The sequence below is a fragment of the Monodelphis domestica genome, chromosome 3, assembly GCF_027887165.1.
Source record: "Monodelphis domestica isolate mMonDom1 chromosome 3, mMonDom1.pri, whole genome shotgun sequence".
Classification (NCBI taxonomy): domain Eukaryota; kingdom Metazoa; phylum Chordata; class Mammalia; order Didelphimorphia; family Didelphidae; genus Monodelphis; species Monodelphis domestica.
The window spans coordinates 514,414,120-514,434,108 of record NC_077229.1 but is presented as its reverse complement, the minus strand read 5'-3'; the positions used below and the strand labels follow the sequence as shown (position 1 = coordinate 514,434,108).

Genomic DNA, 19,989 nt, shown 5'->3' with positions numbered 1-19,989 from the left:
GAAAAGAATTTCTCCCCCTCCATCCAAGCTCATGACCTTCTGAAATCTATCCAAAGAAGGTTGGTTAATCCCAGGTTGTGAATCTAGGATAATTGAGTCTTAATAATTAACTTTTGATATGATCTCATTACTTCTCAAGGTCCGTACTAACTTGCAAAGTACTCCCAGAATGCTGGTCAATGTGTGTATAGGGGTGGAGGGTGAGGAGGGGCCCTGGATTTCCCTTCCTCTGGGATCACTGCCCTTATATAAGCTGGGGAGAAGCCCAGTCTAGGGTCATTCATTTTAGCATGCAGGAAGAAGGGACTCCTGGCTCCCAATTGACTCAGCTCTTCACTCGGCTGGACATCTGAGCAGCTACCTCTCTGGTCTCCGGGTCCACCCATCTGACTATGCTTCTCCTTTTCCTGAGCCTGTTGGCTGGGGCGTGCCTCTCCTCCCTGGTCCAGGAGAAGAATCCCGAGTACTGGAGAGCACAGGCACAGCAGACCCTCCACAAAGCCTTGGAGCTCCAGAAGCTCAACACCAACGTAGCCAAGAATGTGATCTTGTTTGTGGGGGATGGGATGGGGGTGACCACCGTATCTGCTGCCCGGATCCTCAAAGGCCAGCTTCACCACATGCCTGGCGAGGAGTTCCAGCTTGAAATGGAGAAGTTTCCCTTCTTGGCTCTGTCCAAGACATACAACACCAACGCCCAGGTTCCTGACAGTGCCGGCACGGCCACGGCCTTCCTGTGCGGGGTAAAGAGCAAAAAGGGCACCCTGGGCGTGAGTGCTGCTGCCAGCCGATCGCAGTGCAACACCACCAAGGGCAACGAGATCACCTCAATCCTGCGCTGGGCCAAGGATGCTGGGAAGTCTGTGGGCATCGTGACCACCACTCGAGTGAACCACGCTACGCCCAGCGCCGCCTATGCACACTCCGTGGATAGGACATGGTATTCGGACAACGAGATGCCCTCCGAGGCCCTGGGCCAGGGCTGCAAGGACATAGCCCACCAGCTGATGCACAACATCCCGGATATCGAGGTGGTCCTGGGCGGAGGCCGGAAGTACATGTTTCCTAAGGGCACACCGGATGTGGAGTACGGGAACAAGGAGGCGAGAGGGACGAGGCTGGATGGGCAGAGACTCACCGATATCTGGAGGGAGAAGAAGCCTCCGAACAAGAATGCCTACTATGTCTGGAACCGCAGGCAGCTGCTGAAACTGGACTGGAACCATGTGGACTTCCTTCTAGGTCTCTTCGAGCCCAAGGATATGATGTACGAACTTAACAGAAACCGCTGGACAGACCCGTCCCTGACGGAGATGGTGGAGGTGGCCATCAAGATCCTGAGAAAGAACCCCGAGGGCTTTTTCCTGCTGGTAGAAGGGGGCAGAATCGACCACGGCCACCACGCGGGAAAGGCCAAACAAGCCCTCCACGAGGTGGTGGAGATGGACCGGGCCATCGCACGGGCTGGAGCCCTGACCTCCTCCGAGGACACGCTGACTGTGGTCACAGCGGATCACTCCCACGTCTTCACGCTGGGTGGCCACGCTCCCCGGGGGAACTCCATCTTCGGTCTTGCCGCCTCCCTGAGCGACAGAGACAAGAAACCCTTCACTTCTCTCCTGTACGGAAATGGCCCTGGCTACAAGGTGGTGGCCGGTGAGAGGGAGAATGTTTTAGCTGTGGACTATGCTGATAAGAACTACCGGGCCCAGGCTGCAGTGCCCCTGAGCAAGGAAACCCACGGCAGTGAAGACGTGCCTGTGTTCTCCAAGGGCCCCATGGCTCACCTCCTTCACGGCGTCTTCGAACAGAACTACATTCCACATGCCATGGCCTATGCCTCGTGCATTGGGTCCAACACAGACCACTGCCAGCCTCATTCATGATCTCAGCTAGCAGCCTGCTGACTGTTAATCCTCACAAGTCTCATGGCTTAAGCCAGAAGGCTGGAAGAGGGAAAAGGTCCAGGCAGGTTGGTTGGGACGGACTCCTTCCTCCCCAAACTCCCCTCATCCATCCCCAGCTGTAGAACGCATCATGGGCTCAGCCCTCATCCTAATGAAGAACAAGACCCAGAATCACCGGGGTGGCAAGAGAGGGATAGATGGCAGGAAAGGGACACTGAGGTAGGGGAGAGGGATGGGACAGGGCTTCTGGGACGGTCATCTCTCCTCTTTCTTGCTGCTGTTCTTGTTTTTTAAATTCTCCACAAAATCCTGTTTATAAACATTTTTCCAAAAAAAATAAAAAGGTTCGTATTTGCATAGTTGCATTTCAAGTTTCCTTACATGTAAGCTGAATTGTAAGTTAAATTTATATTTAAGATGAAAACTTTGTTGGTTGTTTTTAGACATTTTAACCAGGCAGTTAAAAGAAAACAATAAAAAGCTCCCTAGCACAATGGCACCAATGGGAAACCTCCCCTCTTCCTCTGACCCGCTGACCCATTGCAGGCCTTAGACAGCAGGGGGCAGCGGTGGCCAGGGGACGGTGCAACCGCCGGCTCCTCTTCCGAGCAAGCCGAGCGGACCCAGCAAAGGAGCAACTCTGCGATCGCTTGCTCTCCCCTGGCCCCGCTCCTCTCGGCCGTGGATTAGCAAAGCTGGGGACGTGGGAGGCTGTGGCGCCCCCGCCCCCAAAGCCCGCGGCGGCGGCGGAGAAGCGGGGACTAAGTGCTCTAGCTGCTTGCTGCCGCCGCGGCTTAGAGGAGAGCCGGAGGGGAGAGGGCGTAGCGGTCCGAACGCAGCTGTGCCGCGTACGGGACGGGACGAGTGACAGAGTGAGCGGCGCGGAGCCTGCCTCTCACGCGCCAGGAGCAGCTCGGGGCCGGGCGTAGGACCCCGGACGGGCGGGCGGGTGGGTGGAGGGCGCCGGGGCCATGGCGCTGCGCGCCCGGGCGCTGTACGACTTCAGGTCGGAGAACCCGGGCGAGATCTCTCTGCGCGAGCACGAGGTGCTGAGCCTGTGCAGCGAGCAGGACATCGAGGGCTGGCTGGAGGGGGTCAACAGCCGCGGCGACCGCGGGCTCTTCCCGGCCTCCTATGTGCAGGTGATCCGCGCCCCAGAGCCCCCGAGCGCGCCCAGCGGCGACAGCCACGGCCCGGCGGCCCGCTACGCCAACGTGCCACCGGGTGGCTTCGAGCCGCTGCCCCCGCCCGCCGCCGGCGCGTCCTCAGTCGCCGCAGCCCCACTGGCGCTGTCCCTGGCGAGTTCCTTCAAGCCGCTGCCCTCCGACAGCTTCCAGTCTGGGCAGCCGCCGCCCCCGGCCGCCGCGGGCTTCCCGTACGGCGCGGCCAGCGGGGCCCTGCAGCCCTCCTCGGCGCAACCGCTCTACGGCAGCAGCTACCAGCCTAGCCAAGGCAGCGACGACGACTGGGACGACGAGTGGGACGACAGCTCGACTGTGGCAGACGAGCCCGGGGTGCTGGGCAGCGGCTCCTACCCGGACTACGACGGCTCCTCCTCCGGGGGTGGTGGCGGCTGCGCGCCCGGGCGCTATCGCCTGTCCACGCGCTCTGACCTGTCCCTGGGTTCCCGCGGGGGCCCGACCCACGCGCATCCCCAGCACCACCCCCCGCCGTCGGGGGCCAAAAGTTCTGCCACGGTGAGCCGCAACCTGAACCGCTTCTCCACCTTTGTCAAATCGGGCGGCGAGGCCTTCGTGCTGGGGGAGGCCTCGGGCTTCGTCAAGGACGGGGACAAGCTGTGCGTGGTGCTGGGGCCCTACGGCCCCGAGTGGCAGGAGAACCCCTACCCCTTCCAGTGCACCATCGACGACCCCACCAAGCAGACCAAGTTCAAGGGCATGAAAAGCTACATCTCGTACAAGCTGGTGCCCACCCACACCCAGGTGCCCGTGCACCGGCGCTACAAGCACTTCGACTGGCTCTATGCTCGCCTGGCCGAGAAGTTCCCCGTCATCTCAGTGCCCCACCTGCCCGAGAAGCAGGCCACCGGCCGCTTCGAGGAGGACTTTATTTCCAAGCGCAGGAAGGGACTCATTTGGTGGATGAACCACATGGCCAGCCATCCCGTGCTAGCCCAGTGCGATGTCTTCCAGCACTTCTTGACCTGCAGCAGCAGCACCGATGAGAAGGCCTGGAAGCAGGGCAAGAGGAAAGCGGAGAAGGACGAGATGGTGGGAGCCAACTTCTTTTTGACGCTGAGCACCCCTTCGGCGGCCGCGCTGGACCTGCAGGAAGTGGAAAGCAAGATCGATGGCTTCAAGAGCTTCACCAAGAAGATGGACGACAGCGCCCTGCAGCTCAACCACACAGCCAACGAATTTGCCAGGAAGCAGGTGACGGGCTTCAAGAAGGAGTATCAGAAGGTGGGACAGTCCTTCCGGGGGCTCAGCCAAGCTTTCGAACTGGACCAACAGGCCTTCTCCGTGGGCCTGAACCAGGCCATTGCCTTCACCGGAGATGCCTACGACGCCATTGGAGAGCTCTTTGCGGAGCAGCCTCGGCAGGACTTGGACCCAGTGATGGATTTGTTAGCTCTGTATCAGGGACATCTGGCCAACTTTCCAGACATCATTCATGTTCAGAAAGGTAAAAATGCTCTTCTTCTGCCACAACGTGTGTCTGTTTCCCAGATTGAAAGCTTGTGATTCCTGTCATGATTTGGGAGGAATTGCTCTAAAATGCATCTCTCTCAGCCTAGGAAGCAGATTTGTCACATTCGTGCTCAGTGCTTTCGGATGGCCACTTTGTCGTTGTTATCATTAGGCAATAGCGTTTATGCAGAAGTAGCATAATAAATGGCAGCCTGGCCTGGGAACAGAAAAGAACTTTGTTAGGCCCACTACCTCTAACTGGAAGGCAAGTCATTGACTTCAGGCTATTCTCGAGCTCAGGATTGGACCTTGCAGAAACAGTAGAGGGAGTTTTCCTCACCTGGGAGTTCCCTGTTCACAGAAATCACAGGTCCAGGCCCTATTCCTCACTGCATAACTTTTTTTTTTTTTAAACCCTTACCTTCCATCTTGGAGTTAATACTGTGTATTGGCTCCAAGGCAGAAGAGTGGTCAGGGCCAGGCAATGGGGGTCAAGTGACTTGCCCAGGGTCACACAGCTGGGAAGTGTCTGAGGCCAGATCAATGCATAACTTTTTAAAGAAGAATGAAAACCTGTTACATGTCAGTGTTAGAACCATATAATGGGTGGAGTTATTGGGTACAAAGGTGGCCAGACATTTTTATATATTTATATTGGCTAGGATTAGATTGGGATGACTTCTTAGAGGGTTTTGGGATTTTTTTGCGGAGTATTCCTCTAGTTCACTTTTAGAGGTAGTTTAGTAGAGAAGATGACAAATAAGAAAGAATAAAAATGTAGAAATGAGAGTATCCTACCTTATACTTTAATAAATTATTCAAAATCCTTCTTTGGTAAAAAATTTAGGTAGCTTCAGGAAAATAAAAGTTCTTTGTTTGGAGAAGACTGAAAATTTGGTTCAATTTACCAAACACTTATTAAGAGGGATAGTGGAAAGAGTGTTGGTTTTGAAATCAGAAAGCTTCAGTTCACACTCATTTTCACTGCTTACCTGTATGTCCTTAGGTATCTAGGCCTGTTTCATTATCCATAAAGTGAGAGGGTGCTTTCCAGCTTTGAATCTGCTTACTGTGCCAAGAATTGGGGAGATGCAAAGAGATTAAAACGACAGGGTCTTTGCCCTCAAGAATCCTGTAGTTTAATGGTGGAATAGGTAAAGTAAAAGGAGGACTCAGACCCCTCCCAAAAAAACCCTGAGAAAAATAAATCACTTTCAGCTAGAGGAACAAGAGAAGGCTTCCTGGAGGATATAGTGGTGCTTGAGATAGGCTTTGTGCAGAGAAAATGCATTTATTTTAAATATTCTTTTTTGTTTTTAATTTTTGTTTCAAATTGTCTTTCTTTTACCCCTGCCCCATCCATTAAGAAGGCAAAAAATGTGATATCGATTATATGTGTGAAATCATGCACAACATATTTTCCTATTAGCCACGTTACCAAAAAAAGCAAGATAAATAAAGAAAATGGAAAAATTATGCTTCAGCCTGCACTCAGATTCCATCATTTCCTTTTCCAGGAAATGGATAGCATTTTTCATCATAAGTCATTTGGAATTGCCTTTGATCATTGTTTTATTGACAATGGCTGTCATTCCCAGTTGATCATTATACAGTATTGCTGTGATTGTGTACAGTGGTTCTGTTCACTTTGCATCAGTTCATATAAGTCTTTCCAGATTTTTCTGAACCCATCCCCCTCATCATTTAATTTTTTTTAAACCTTACTTTCTGTCTTAGAATCAATACTAAGTATTGGTTGCAAGGAAGAAGAGTGGTAAGGGCTAGTATTGCCCAGGGTCACAGCTAGGTCTGAGGTCAGATTTGAACCCAGGACCTCCCCCTATTGTGTCTTAAAACACAATAGCATTCCATCACAGTCATATAGAACAACTTACTCAGTCACTTCCCAATTGATGGGCTTATAGAGGTGAAGATATAGGAAAAGGAGTGCAGGTAACTTTGGAAACAAACAAAGGTCAGTATAATTAGAATAAGTAGAATTCAGAACAAGATATTGAACAGCTAGTTATCAATTTGGGGGTGGGAATAGATCAAAGTATGTCTGGGAACAGTAGACTGAAAAAATTTGGAGAGTGCCTTAAATGCCAGGTCTTAAGACTCATAGAATCTTTAATTTATAAATCGAGAACTTTAGTGGACACTCTCTTACTTTACAAATTAAAAAAGGAAGACCAGAGGAGGAATGCCAAAAAACATTCACTAAGTACCTACTTTGTGTGCTAATCAGAATGCTAAGCAACAAGCTACACAAGGAGGGAAAAGACAGTTCCTCCCCTCAAAAAGTTCACCATTTAAGTGAACATAATTTTTATTAAACTCTATTCAGGAAAATGAAGTACATAATAAAGTCTGGACTAATACATGGTGGAAAGAACCTTAAATCCAGTCTCCACCTAAAGAAGGAAATATCTCTGTTTCTGACAAATTTGGCTCCTGCTTGAGTCTCTTTCAGTAATGGGGAGACCAGTTGACAATTGTTAATATTGTTTATTTTGAATCTCAAACTTGTTTTCCTGTAACTTGTATGCAATGGTCACAGTTCTGTAGTCAGGAACTGTACAGAATAAGACTTTCCTACCAGATAGAATCTTGAATATTTATTTGAAGACAGCATGGTGCAGTGGAAAGGGCATTGGGTTTGGATATAGGCTCCCCATTTACCTTCATTTCTTTAGACCTTCAAGTTCCTCATTTGCAGCGTGAGAGGTTGAAGGAGAGGATATAAATAGGAAAAACTAAGACAAGTCTCTGCTCTTGAGGAGCTCACTACCTATTAAGGGGAGACTGCTTAGCTTTTAACTGCAAGTCAGATGGAAAGGCCTGGTGGTCTGTAGAGTGCAGCAGCAAAGCAGATGGTAATGCATCATCTTCAGTGTCATTTTCATTAACAAAGCCATATGGTGAGCCATTTGACAACGTCATCGACTTTGGGTACTGAGGATTTTTGTTTTCAGGCTCTTGGCTACTTAAGGTAGGAGGCTGGAGTACCTTCTGAAGCTGTTCTAAATCCCTGCCACAAGATTTGCTTCTGTGCTGATGTCTAGCATTAGACAGAAGCAGGTCTACAGTTAGGAGGATGCTGAGCTAGTGGCAATTTTGTTTCCTTCCGGGATTTTAGGTTTATTTGCCCAGTGTTAGCACTTGGTGTTGGTGGTAGCAGAGGATGGCTAGCTTCTTTCCCACAGAGATTGATTGCTTCCTGGGGTAGTGACTTGGAGGGTGGAGGAGAGCCAGTGTTTTGTGGGTGTTTCAGGGCTCTTGGTCTTATCTGATGATCGTAGATGGCCCCTAAGGTCCCTTCCAGTTTTCAGTCCATGATCCTGTGATCTCTGTGTCTTATTTTTCCTTCAGGCTAACCACCTTCATATAACAGTTTTCAGATTCTGTAAAACTTATGGATTCATTCCAGTTTTTTATTGCCCCTCTTTAACAACACCTAACAGTACCTAGACTTAGAAAATATACTTCAGATGTAGTCTGATCTATGCCTGATTAGTGTAACCAAATTAGAATTGGATATTGAATCAGAAGATTGGAAACCTTTAATTCATATATAGGTAGAGTTATATCCACATGTATCTGTGTGTGTGTATATATGTATACTTATATTTAAGTTCACACACATGTTTGTGTGCATTTATTACTATCTTTTTCCTCTCTGGCTCTGGTCACTATATTTCCTGAATATAGTTTAAGATAGTGTCAGCTTTTTTTCTAAGTGAGGGTGTGTTGAATTTTAGCCAAGGAATTGAAACCCCCATGTCTTATTAAATCCATTTAAACCTTTTTCTCCCATCTGATCTTTGTACAAATTTTTTAAAAATCTTATTCAGGACTTTACATTTATCCTTCTTTAAAGTATTGTCTTGTTAACTTCAGGCTTTTGTGTTTCAGTTTGTTGATCTTTTTAGATCCTGATTTTCTTGTACAATGTATTCTTACTCCCAACTTTCTGTCTCCCATCAAGTTACTGATAAAGGCAGAGAAGAAAGCCAGATAAAGACTTGTAACAGTGTAATGGAAAGCAACAAACAGGGAATAACTACCTCTACCCTTGTCAGTTTGTGTTTTAGGCAAGTCAGTTCATCTTTCTAAGCTTCATATTTCCTCATTTTAAAAAGAATTCTTTTCTGACTCTGTACTTTGGTTCTGTTTTAAAGAATTTGATTCGCTTATTTCTAGAACTTATTAATATTAAGTAAATGATTAATGATCGACTCTCCCTTTTTCCTTTTTTTGCCTCTAGGAATATCATTTAGGACTTTTGTTAAATACAGTGTTGAAATTGAAATAATATTGTCAACATTATTAGTGCCAAACTCAAATTGAAATGGATCCCTGCAGGACACATTTTGACTTATTAGAAAGCCACAGATGACACGTCTTTTTGTGTTTTAATTTATTTTGTTAAACATTTCTCAACTGCATTTTTATCTGAGTACTGGGAAGGGCTTTGTATTTTATACCTCTGTTCTACATCATTAGCTAGAGAGGAGTTAGCTAATAGCTAACGTTTTATATAGTACTTACTAAGTGCTTTTGCACATATCTCAGTAGATCCCCACAACAGCCCTGGGAGGTAGGTGCTATTATTATCCTCATTTTACAGATGGAAAACCGAGGCAGGCGTTAAATGACTTGCCCAGGGTTGTACAGCTAAGTGTTTAAGGCTGGATTTGGTATGAAAATAGTACTGTTATAAGTGTCACAGTAATAATGGAGATTTGGAATATGATTTTTATTAGGAACAGTATATTTGGGAGATGGCAAGGTGTGTGGGAAGAGCCTTGGAGCTGACAAAAAACAAACCAACCAACCTAGTTTCAAGGTCAGGCTCACCTGTCAACCAGTGTGGGGAAACACACTTTTTTTTTTTAACCAAATACCTTCTGTCTTAGCATCAGCTCTGCTGTAAGGGCTAGGCAATTGGGGTTAAGCGACTTCATTGCCATAGGGGCCCACAGCTAGGAAGTGTCTGAGCTCAGATTTGAATCCAACAGACTCCAAGCCTATGTTGCTGAGCTGCCCCAGAAACAAATTTCTTAAACTCCTTGAATCTCAGTGCTCTTAGCTTCGTTAGGGAGGGTAACACTCTTCTGCCAAAAGATTGTTGTGGGGAAAAGTATTGATTATTGATGTTAAGCAGAGCCAGCGGCACAACATTTCTGCCAGCTTTCAATTAGAGAATATTTATTAGGCACTTACCATGGGCCAGACAGGTGCTGGGTATCGGGGATTTAAAGAAGGGCAAAAGTCAGGCCCTTCTTTGAAAGACTTCACTCTAATTGGGGAGGCAACATGCAAGGAAATATTGCAAACTATATTAAGAGTAGAATTCTGGGGTGGAGAAAAACTGAGCCTAGGAAAGGCCTTCCGCAGAAGCCTGGACTTGAGGTTAGTCTTGAAAGAAAACAGGGAAACAAAGTTCAATCTTTCCAAGTGTAGCAACTAAGGTACGGTACGGTCGGTATTGTCTCTAACTGTTATACGGGCAGCAGTTTCTCATCCTTAGGTAGGTTTGGAAATTGTTGCCTAAAGCTATGCTTATTGTGTCACAGGGCCCTTTACTTGAAGCTGGTATTGCTGTAGCATACTTCGTTTGCGTTTTCTAGGAATTCTGCGGGACCATCTATTCTAAGCTTGGATAAAACTTTTCAGAAATGTTCAAAATTTCGATTATAAAGAGAAGTTTTATTTTTTGCAGAGATTCAAGAGTTATTCCAGGAATGGATATATGCTCTTGAGAACTTTGAAAGAACTTTGATTACTTCAAAGGCCTTTACTTTTGGTTGTGAGAAAAACCCAAACAAACATGATGCAATTTAAGCAACCTTTTATGTTTAAAATTCTTTATTGGAGCACAATTTTATATAGAAACTTCCCAACCTTTGAAAAGGGGGGCAGAAGATTATCTACTTCTGGCTAATTAGATTTTCAGAGGTGTTAATATTCCTTTAATGTCTGTCATTAGTATGGGCATTTTTAATTTTTTTTTTAAACCCTTACCTTCCATCTTAGAATCAATACTGTGTATTGGTTCCAAGGCAGAAGAGTGGTAAGGGCCAGGCAATGGGGATTAAGTGACTTTCCCAGGATCACCCAGCTGGGAAGTATCTGAGGTCAGATTTGAACCTAGGACCTCCCATCTCTGGGTCTGACTCTCAATCCACTGAGTCATCCAGCTGTCCCCAGTATGGGCACTTTTTAAAAGTTCCTACTTAACTTAGGAAAGGAGTTCTTAACTTCCAAGGCTCTTTGAATTAAAAAAAAATTGATTTCTTTTGTGATTTCTGTGCATTTCATTATTTTACTCATTTGAAAACATTGTTCTTAGAAGAAGTTTGTCAGCTTCACCAGTCTGTCAGAGGAGCCAGTAAATATGTAAAAGTTTATGAAAACTCTTAAGGGAAGAAAAAACACTGTTAGATCTTAGAATTTGAACTTTATTCCAGAGACCAGGATAGGAAGCTTCTTTTAATATTATAAGAAATAACCTTAGCGATCTAATCCAACTTCGGCTTTTTACTTATGAGGAAACTAAATGATTTGGCCAAGAGTCCTCCTTTCCACTGCTATCCCATTCTTTTGTAGTGAATCTTTTCTTTCTAACTTACCCTCCTGAGATATTTCTGTTTATCATAAGAAAATCTAAGTCCTCTTTCCCCATACCCTTTAGATAAGACATTGGGGAAATGAAATAGGCATTGATCTTCTTTAAAGGGCTTTTAAGGCACTCATCTAGTGGATAATTTTATAAAGCTTCCCTAGCTAGCTAGCATCAGCATTCAGACAATATAAAACAGCTCTTGGGTATTTATGGCCAGTGACAAACCTATTAAGGACCGAGGATAAAAAATGTAAATAAGTACAGACTTTTACTTGATATATTTTACTTCTGTTAAAGTTGTTGCATTTATTTAGTTTTCATTTTTTGGTATTCAAAATGAAAAACCAGGGTTTCCTAAAGAGAGGTTTCAATTTTTTCCCCTCAGTTAATATTTCTTTCCCAGGTAAGCTTATCTGGGTTAATGCGTTAGAATGAGAGAGGAAAGTAGTTTGCCCTAGTTCTTTTGGACATCAGAGTGGGACATTGATTTTCTTTATATCTTCTATATGCCTAGTTATTTACATGTTGTGTCCCTTATTCAAATGTGAACTTCTTGAAAACAGGACTGTTTCCTGTCTTTGTATCCACAGAATTTAGCATAGTTCCTGGAACATAGTAAATGCTTAATAAATGTTTGACTATTCACTTTGAATAAACAGGGAATCTCTCATAAGTTGTTAGTACCTTAATATGAGACTGTTAATTGACTCTGACCTTGACTTTCCTCTTACCACAGTACTGACTTGACCTTGGTGTTTCATAGTTTTTTCTTTTGTAAAGTGATATTTCGTACTTCATACTCCTACTTTGAGTTTCCTTTATAATGTGTTGGAGGTACAGGACTAGCAGTGAACTCGATAAAATGTGTTGTCTGGCACTTATTACATGTGGTTTTGTTTCATGAGCTATGCTTTGCTTTTCAATATATCCAAGTCTGGTGAATATTAAAGCTGTTTTATAATGGGTCTTCAAGGTTTTCTGCTTACTAGTTATTGAAGAAGGGATAATCTCTAAATAAGAATATGAAAATGTGGCCTTACAAATATGTAAGTGGTTGCTGTGGAAAATTATTCATAAATCAATGCTAGGTTTCTAAGGGAAGAGCATAAAGTTATATCTTTGGAAAACCAAGGTTTGCACCATGAACAAAAACTCTTAAGTCTGTTATCTCCATCAGGGCAGAGCTTGTCTCTTCTTTATATCTCTTGCTTCTTCCTTTTAGATCTTCCTGGTACCTTCACACTGGTTCTTATCGGTTGCATGGATGCAAGCTCCCTTAGCTATTCAAACAGTAGTAAGGAAATTCTATGTCTTTTGTAACCCTCACACAGAGGTCATTTCTTTCTAAGCAAAATTTCAGCTTTTTCTGGATCTGGCCCCATCTTTCTTCTAAAATCCTACAACTAAAAACGGCTGGAAATGGTCATGCTTAAGATGAGAACCAGTTTTTTGGAGTATAATTCACCTATCGCCCTGTAGCCATTTGTAAGTTTGGTCTTAGGTTCTGAGATTTTTGTAATTGAAAATAGTTAAAGAAACCAGAGCCAATCAGTCAATAACCCACTATGTGCTAAGTACTGGGCATGCAAAAAAGAGGCAAAAAATAGTCCTTGCTTTTAAGTAGCTCACAATCTAATGGAGGAAACAAGAAGCATACAAATATATCCAAAGCAAACTATATATAGGATAAATAGGAAATAATAGAGGGAAGGAATTAAGAAGGATTGGGGAAAGCTTCCTATAGAAGGGAGAGAGCAGAGCATTCCAGAGATAAGGGACACCCCCCAAAAATGCCCAGAGCTGAGAGATGGAGGATTTTATTCATGGAACATCCAGGAGACCAGTGTCAGGACAAAGAGTACCTTTTGGGGAGTAAGGTGTAAGAAGTCTGGAAAGGTAAGACAGGACTAGATTATAAAGGGCTTTACATAGCAAATAGAAAATTGAAGGCAATAGAAAGGCATTGTATTTTATTGAGTAGGGGTTTGACATGATCCAACCTGTATTTTAGAAAAATCACTTCAATAGCTGAATTGTGGGAGGAAGACCACCGGCAGTGAGGCCTGATGAGATCCTTTAGCACAGTCTTCTTGGCAGTCTTAGAAAAGAGAAAGGGCATATTTGAGAGATGTTGCAAAGGTGAAATAAGCAGGCTTTGACCACAGCTCTATATGTGGGGAGTGAGAGATAGTGAGGAATTCAGGATGACTCCTAGGTTTTGAGTCTGAGGAACTGAGAGGTGGTATTACCCTGTATAGTAAGAGGGAAGGAAGGAGGAAGAAGAGTTTAGGGGGAAAGAATGAATTCTGTTTTGAACAAATTGAGTTTAAGATAACTCCTGACATCCAATTGGAGCTGTCTGAAAAAGCAGTTGGAGATTAGATAATTGAGATTAGCAGGGAGATTGAGGTGAGAAAGATGGATTTGAGAATCATCAGCATAAAGATAGCTATTTGATCAGTTTGACCTGGGAGCTGATGAGATCACCAAGTGAAGCAGTTTAGAGAAAAAAGAGAAGAAGGCCTTGGATAAAACCCTGAGGGACACAGATGATGGGAAGGTATGATTTGGGTGAATATCCAGCAAAGAAGACAGGAAGAAAACCAGGAGAGAGTGATCAAAGGATGAGAGGTTGAAGAGAGGTAAAGGAGAATGAAAATGGAGAAAAGTCCATTCATTGGATTTGGCAACTAAGATCGTTAGTAAGTTTGGAGGGGTCAGTTTTGGTGGATCAAGGTCAGAAGCTTGATTGTAAATGGTTAAGAAGAGTAAGAAGACTGGAAAGTAGAGGCAGTTAATTGTATAGGTACTTTTCAAGCAGTTTAGCTAATAAGGGCAGAAGAGATATAGGGAAATAATTAGGAATGGGGGTGGGGTCCAAGTCCAAAAGTCAAGGGTTTGATTTTTTTTTTTTAAGATAAGGGAAACCTGGACATGTTTGTAGGCAGTAGAAAATGAGTCAGTAGACAGGAAGAGATAAAAAATAAGTAAAAGAGTAAGGATAACAGTGGGGATAATCTGTTGGAGAAGAGGCTATAGAATGAGATCATTTGAACAAATAGAGCCTTGGTAGTGAGTGAGGCTTCTTCTTCTTGTGAAATAGTAGGGAAGGAGGAGAAAGTGGCAGGTGGCATCTGAGTGATAGGAGATGAGGAAGGGGGAGATGACCAAGATATCTGGTTTCATTTTTTTAATTTCCTGGGATCTTTAAAAAGGCCTGGGAAAGAGGCAGAAATTGGTCTCAAGCCATACCTTGGGTTCATTGAGCAGTCCCAATGAGTAGCTTTCTGCAAACCCAGCCACACTGTGAAGTGTTCCAAGGCTTGTGGAGCTAGGTAATTTCCAGACTTGGATAGAATAAAATCTAAATGATTGGAGCTCTTTAGTTAGGGTCTGAAATTTTAATTGCTTATTTATCTTTTGAGTTCAACTTAGTAAAATCAAATTCATTTCTCCCAAGCCAGTTTGGTGGGAAATTTTGACCTGAAGATTTGTGAGTTGAAGATTGTAAGAAGATTTTAAGTTGACACTTTTATAGACTCATTTTAAGGAGGGGCATGGTCTCTAAGCCTTAAGATTAAACCTATAATATAATAGTACATCTTTTAACTCAAATGATCTCTAAGGTTCCCTTCAGTTTTCAAATTCTTTGACTTTATAATGTGATTTACTAGCTACTGCTATCCTAGAAGTTTTGTTCCATTATTATTTTTTTTAAAACCCTCACCTTCCATCTTGGAGTCAATACTGTGTATTGGTTCCAAGGCAGAAGAGTGGTAAGGGCTAGGCAATGGGGGTCAAGTGAATTGCCAAGGGTCACACAACTGGGAAGTGTCTGAGGTCAGATTTGAACCTAGGACCTCCCGTCTCTAGGCCTAGCTCTCAACACACTGAGCTACCCAGCTGCCCCCTTGTTCCATTATTTTACAGTTGTGATAATAAAGATTTATTCTACTTAACATTTTATATCCTTGAGCTTATAATTTTGTCAAATGCTGGTTAATTGAAACAACTCTTAAACTTAATAGATTTCTTGTTTGGTTGGTTTTTAGTTTATAATTGTTGTTTTACCTCTGATATTCCTAATAATCAATTTCATAGGTCAAAAAATTATTGAAATGGTTTTAATTACACTAATTATACAAGAAAATTATACCATAAGATATAGTCAGTTCTATATGTGACTCTTAGAGTGGATCTCTTTGGGCACTGTGGGATTTATTTATGCTGTATTTATTGGAATATAATTATTTTATCTAGTAAGGCCTCACTTTTTTAAAGGGGGTAGGGATGAAGAAAGATTATCAACTTCTCTGTCTCTAATTAGATGGAGATGGAGATTGATTCTTTGGTGCCTGAATACAGAATGAATTCATGGACCACTAGTTACTCACTTGGCCTTTTAACCTCTTCTTTTTCCCAGCTTCCTTCTCTATTTAAAGAAACTCCTTTCCTGGCTTATTTCTTTATTATATAAATACTGAAAGAATTTGTGATTTTTATGTGGAGAAACTCTAGGAGTTCCACAGATCACAACTATCCATGACTTCTTAGATCTTTGGGAGATGCCTGAACCCTATAGCCATTAAGCAACTTGTTCAGGATCTATCCAAGTTCATATCTGAATCTGGGGCTTCCTAATTCCATGATACTAGTAAGCACTGATTCTGTTCTGCTGACTCTACAAGGTCACAGAGCTAGGAAGTGTCAGAGGTCGTATTTGAACCCAAGACTTCCCATTCTAGGCCTGGCTTTCCTATCCACTGAGCCACCTAGCTGCCCCTCTAACAGTCTTAATATTGATTGCCAAAGGCCACAGTAAAAACTAAGCATCTAAAAAGTAGGTTAGAAGATAATTTGAATTAACTTCAGGTTCTAGGAAGGACCATGGGATTTTGATTTGAAGGTGACTATAGTCATTTAAGACTCAGATTATACAGATGAGAAAACTTGAGACCAGAAAGGAAATAAATGACTTGTCAAATTTGCACAGTAAGGAGCAGAACCAGGTCAGACCTAAGTCCTCTTACCTGTGAAACTAATGTCCTTCATACTCTAATGATTTGGGGTTACTTTGGCAAGGTCCTCAAGGTAAATAAAATCAATTATATTTTAAAAATTCTATTTTAGGTACTAAATCAAAGTATGATTAATGCTTTTCTTTTTAAGCTAAAGGTAATTTTAAGGTGAATTCAGATATCCTAGAATATAGTTAAAAAGAAAATCAATGAATACCAACTGCTTTCAGGATACCTCCTCTAAGATCTCTGTACTTCAAACTCACTATGTCTAAAACTCATCTTTTTTTCAAACTTCCCTATTTCTGTTGAGAGTACCACATATTTCACCTCACTTCACCATCTTAGTCACTTCTTTTTCTGCCTTCTCATTCACTGCAGTTAATTGTCAAGGCTGGTTGATTGTGACCTCCCTACATCATTTCTTACATCGGCTCCTTCTGTCCAATTTCTTTCCACACTTCTAGACTATTGTGGTAGCCTTGTAATTGGTTTGCTTACTTCTTATCTTTCCTTCATTAATCCATTCATTCTTCTGCTACCAGAATAATTATCCTAAGGTTAGTGATGTCCGCTGCCCCTGTCACTTCTGTACAAAAGCCTTCAGCTGCTCTATTTCTAAGGGAACAGTATTTTTGTTCTTATTCTTTTTAAAGTGTCTTTCCATGGTTACATGATTCATGTTCTTCCCCTCCCAGAGCTGATAAGCAATTCCACTGGGTTGTACATGTGTTATCACTCAATACCTATTTCCATATTACCTATTAAAAAAAGAAAACCCCATGTCCAATACCCATATAATCAAATGAAAAATCTAATGTTTTCCTTCGGTGTTTCTACTCCCACAGTTCTTCCTCTGGATGTGGATAGCGTTCTTTCTCATAAGCCCCTCAGAATTGTCCTGGGTCATTGCATTGCTCTCAGTAGCAAAGCTGATTATGTATGATTGTCCCACAGTGTTTCACTTCCCCTGTACAGTGATCTCCTTCCTGGTTCTGCTCATTTCACTCCGAATCAGTTCGTGGAAGTCTTTCTAGGTTGTATGGAAGTCACGCAGTTCATCGTTTCTTATTGCACAGTTGCATGCAAGGGAACAGTATTGAAGAGAATTTCTTAGTGGTTCATTTAAGGGTCTCCAGTCTGGCACCGACCCACCTTTCTAGTCTTTCCCAGCATTACTCTTCATGCGGTCTAATGACCCATCCAGACTTGGCTACTAGCTAGTGTTCAGACTCAGCATTACGTTATCTTTCACGGTCAGCCCAGGTGGGTGTCACCCATCATTTATAGTGTCCTCAGTTTCTGTTCTTTGGTAGTTCACTCCAAATCTCTTCCATTTCCCATCCATCTGTTCTCCTCTGGACACCTCCATCATAACCATGACAGTAGCCAGTGTTTATATAGCCCCTACTTTATAACAAGAACTTGGTGCCAAATGCTTTGCAAATGCATCTCATTTGATCGTGCCCCCCCAAACCTCACCGTCCTCCAGGATCCCACAGCCCTGGCACTCCTGCCTCCTTCAGTGCCCTTTGCCCCTGGAGGTTTCCTCCAGGATCCCACAGCCCTGGCACTCCTGCCTCCTTCAGTGCCCTTTGCCCCTGGAGGTTGAGATTCAGGAACAGTGGCTCTTCTCTGCCCTGTGCTTGTGCTCTAAGTAGCTGTCCATGGGGAGGGTGATCTCAGTCCAAAGAGCCCATGCTTGGCAGCAGTGCTGGGTGAAGAGGTCTGAGTTTAGTCACTGGCACCTGATCCTTGAGACTGCTTGTTTCTTCCCAGCAAGTTTCTCCTATGCATGTGCAGCACCATTGGTACCCTTTAGACAAAAGTCAGTACCTGGGATAGTGCTACGCCAGGAGCAGAAAGACTTAGCTGGACCTGCCCTGGACAAGTCACTTTGCCTCTGCCTCACTTCCTCATCTATAAAAAAGTAATAATAGTAGGGTTGTTGTAAGGATCAAACGAGGTAACAGTTATAAACACAGTGTCTGGCATACTGTAAGCTTTATAGAAATGTTCACTGTTATTGTTATTATCATCAAGTTGATAGAGAGACCTGTTATTAATAAGATTTTCACCTAAATTTCATTTTCTCCATATAATTATTACCCCCATAAAATTTTACAAATTCATATTGTAGACCAACATATTCAGAGGACTCGCTTTTATGAGATCTATAACTCTTGGGTTTGTGCACCTGTTTTCATGATTCTGTTACCATCACTGAAGCAACAGAATGGGGCCACCTAAGAGGAGACTATTTTGTATTTTTCTCTGTTTCATGGGTTACTATGGCTAAAGAATTCCTCACCAAGTGACCAGCCTATTGCTGATGATCCTGTCCATTCCTAGCTGGTTTGTTCCTCCGTAAGCAGATCCATTCTATAGCTTGGACTATATTTGAAGCCTTTTTCACCTAGTACAAACAGGCCTGAGTTTGTGCCTAATCAGCAGAGCCTTGAAAGCCCAAGGTCACATGGATGCCCAGATAAAACATTGGAGTAGGGCTTGGTGAATGATAGTTAAACTTCTTTTATATTTAATTCACAAACTAATTGATGGTCTATCCTGGCACTTTATTATTTTTCAGTGACAGAGATCAACTGTCATTTTACAGCCAGCCTAGCAATCAGGTAAGAAATTTGCTTGTTTAGGAAAATAAGTATTTTACTTCAATACTTCTAGGATTGTCATTCATCGGTGTGTCATTTCCTCTCCTGAGGCAGATTACACGTTTCTGTTGTTGAAAAATTCATCAGCCTGTGGCCAAACTCTCTAAACTTGGGCTGGTCCTTAGACAAAGGACATACAATACATCACCAGGGCTGTGCTTGAAGCCTTTCCAGCTTGATAAAAACTGCCAAAGCTTTCTCTGGCATAGCCTTTAAGAACTCGGTTACCTCCACATCCCAGTGACATGATGGAGTAGAAATCTAGTGGGAGTTAGCTCTCCTTGTGTGTTTGGAGAGAACATGGTATAGAGCAGTGGTGTCATTTTTCAAAAAGCAGTAGATCCCTGTAGGCCACAAATTGCCTAGGAAACCACAAAGTGTCATTATTTTTATTTATTTGGTTAAACTTTTTCAATTACATTTTTATCTGGTTTCTGTAGGCTACCTGCAGCTGAGGTACCAGAAGTTTGACACCTCGGGTATGTAGAACCCTGAATTTTGAGTCAGGATAATTTAGACTTGAATCTCCATTTGGACACTTATTAACTGCATGTTCATTGGATGAATCACTCAACTTCCTTGAGCCTGAAGCAGTTCTTTAAGATAATAATTTATGGAAAGATCTGGTTGTTTCAGTGGAGGGAAGGAAAGCATAGGTCCTTGATGTATTGATCTGCATCTGTGTATATATTACTATCTATATCAAACAAAAATAATTTTAGTGTTTCAAAGTAGTAAACATTTCAAAACTTATAAAATTTAAGAATATTTAACAGTGAACGTGTATATGCCTATCTCCAAAAGAGTCACTAATGCATAAAATGCATTAAAGAGTAACATAAAAATGTAACAATGTTTATAGCAGAAGGAATAAATATGGTTAATCAGCTTTCTCACAGCATTACAATAAAACAATATGTTGTTTAATTTGGAAATATAGTACATGGTGAAAACTGATTTTTGGAAAGCAGAAAGTACAGCTTGTTCATTTGATAGTTAAAAAGGTTTCTTTTAGTAAGATTTAGTTATAATCTGAAAATTTTGATATTCATTTTCAACAAACTTATCACCTATTAAACACTAGATTCTGGAAATATATAGATGAATGGTAAG

The 19,989-nt window shown here is 43.1% G+C and overlaps 2 protein-coding genes across 3 annotated transcripts in view; both read left to right on the top strand.

The window, feature by feature from the left end:
• The first annotated feature begins 200 nt into the window (after window positions 1–200).
• On the top strand, window positions 201–2,264 carry LOC130458544 (alkaline phosphatase, tissue-nonspecific isozyme-like). The gene has a single exon (XM_056824915.1). The coding sequence runs from the start codon at window positions 393–395 to the stop codon at window positions 1,884–1,886; it is 1,494 nt and encodes a 497-aa protein (XP_056680893.1). The 5' UTR covers window positions 201–392; the 3' UTR covers window positions 1,887–2,264.
• Window positions 2,265–2,624: 360 nt separating this feature from the next.
• Window positions 2,625–19,989, top strand: part of SNX18 (sorting nexin 18) — a 196,737-nt gene continuing 179,372 nt past the window's right edge. Inside the window, exon 1 of one of the 2 annotated variants that reach the window (XM_001380859.4) lies at window positions 2,625–4,553. In XM_001380859.4, coding sequence (XP_001380896.3) covers window positions 2,879–4,553 — 1,675 coding nt within the window. In that variant the 5' untranslated portion in view covers window positions 2,625–2,878. The remainder of the gene's footprint in view (window positions 4,554–19,989) is intronic. The other variant, XM_007486309.3, reaches the window with a different exon arrangement.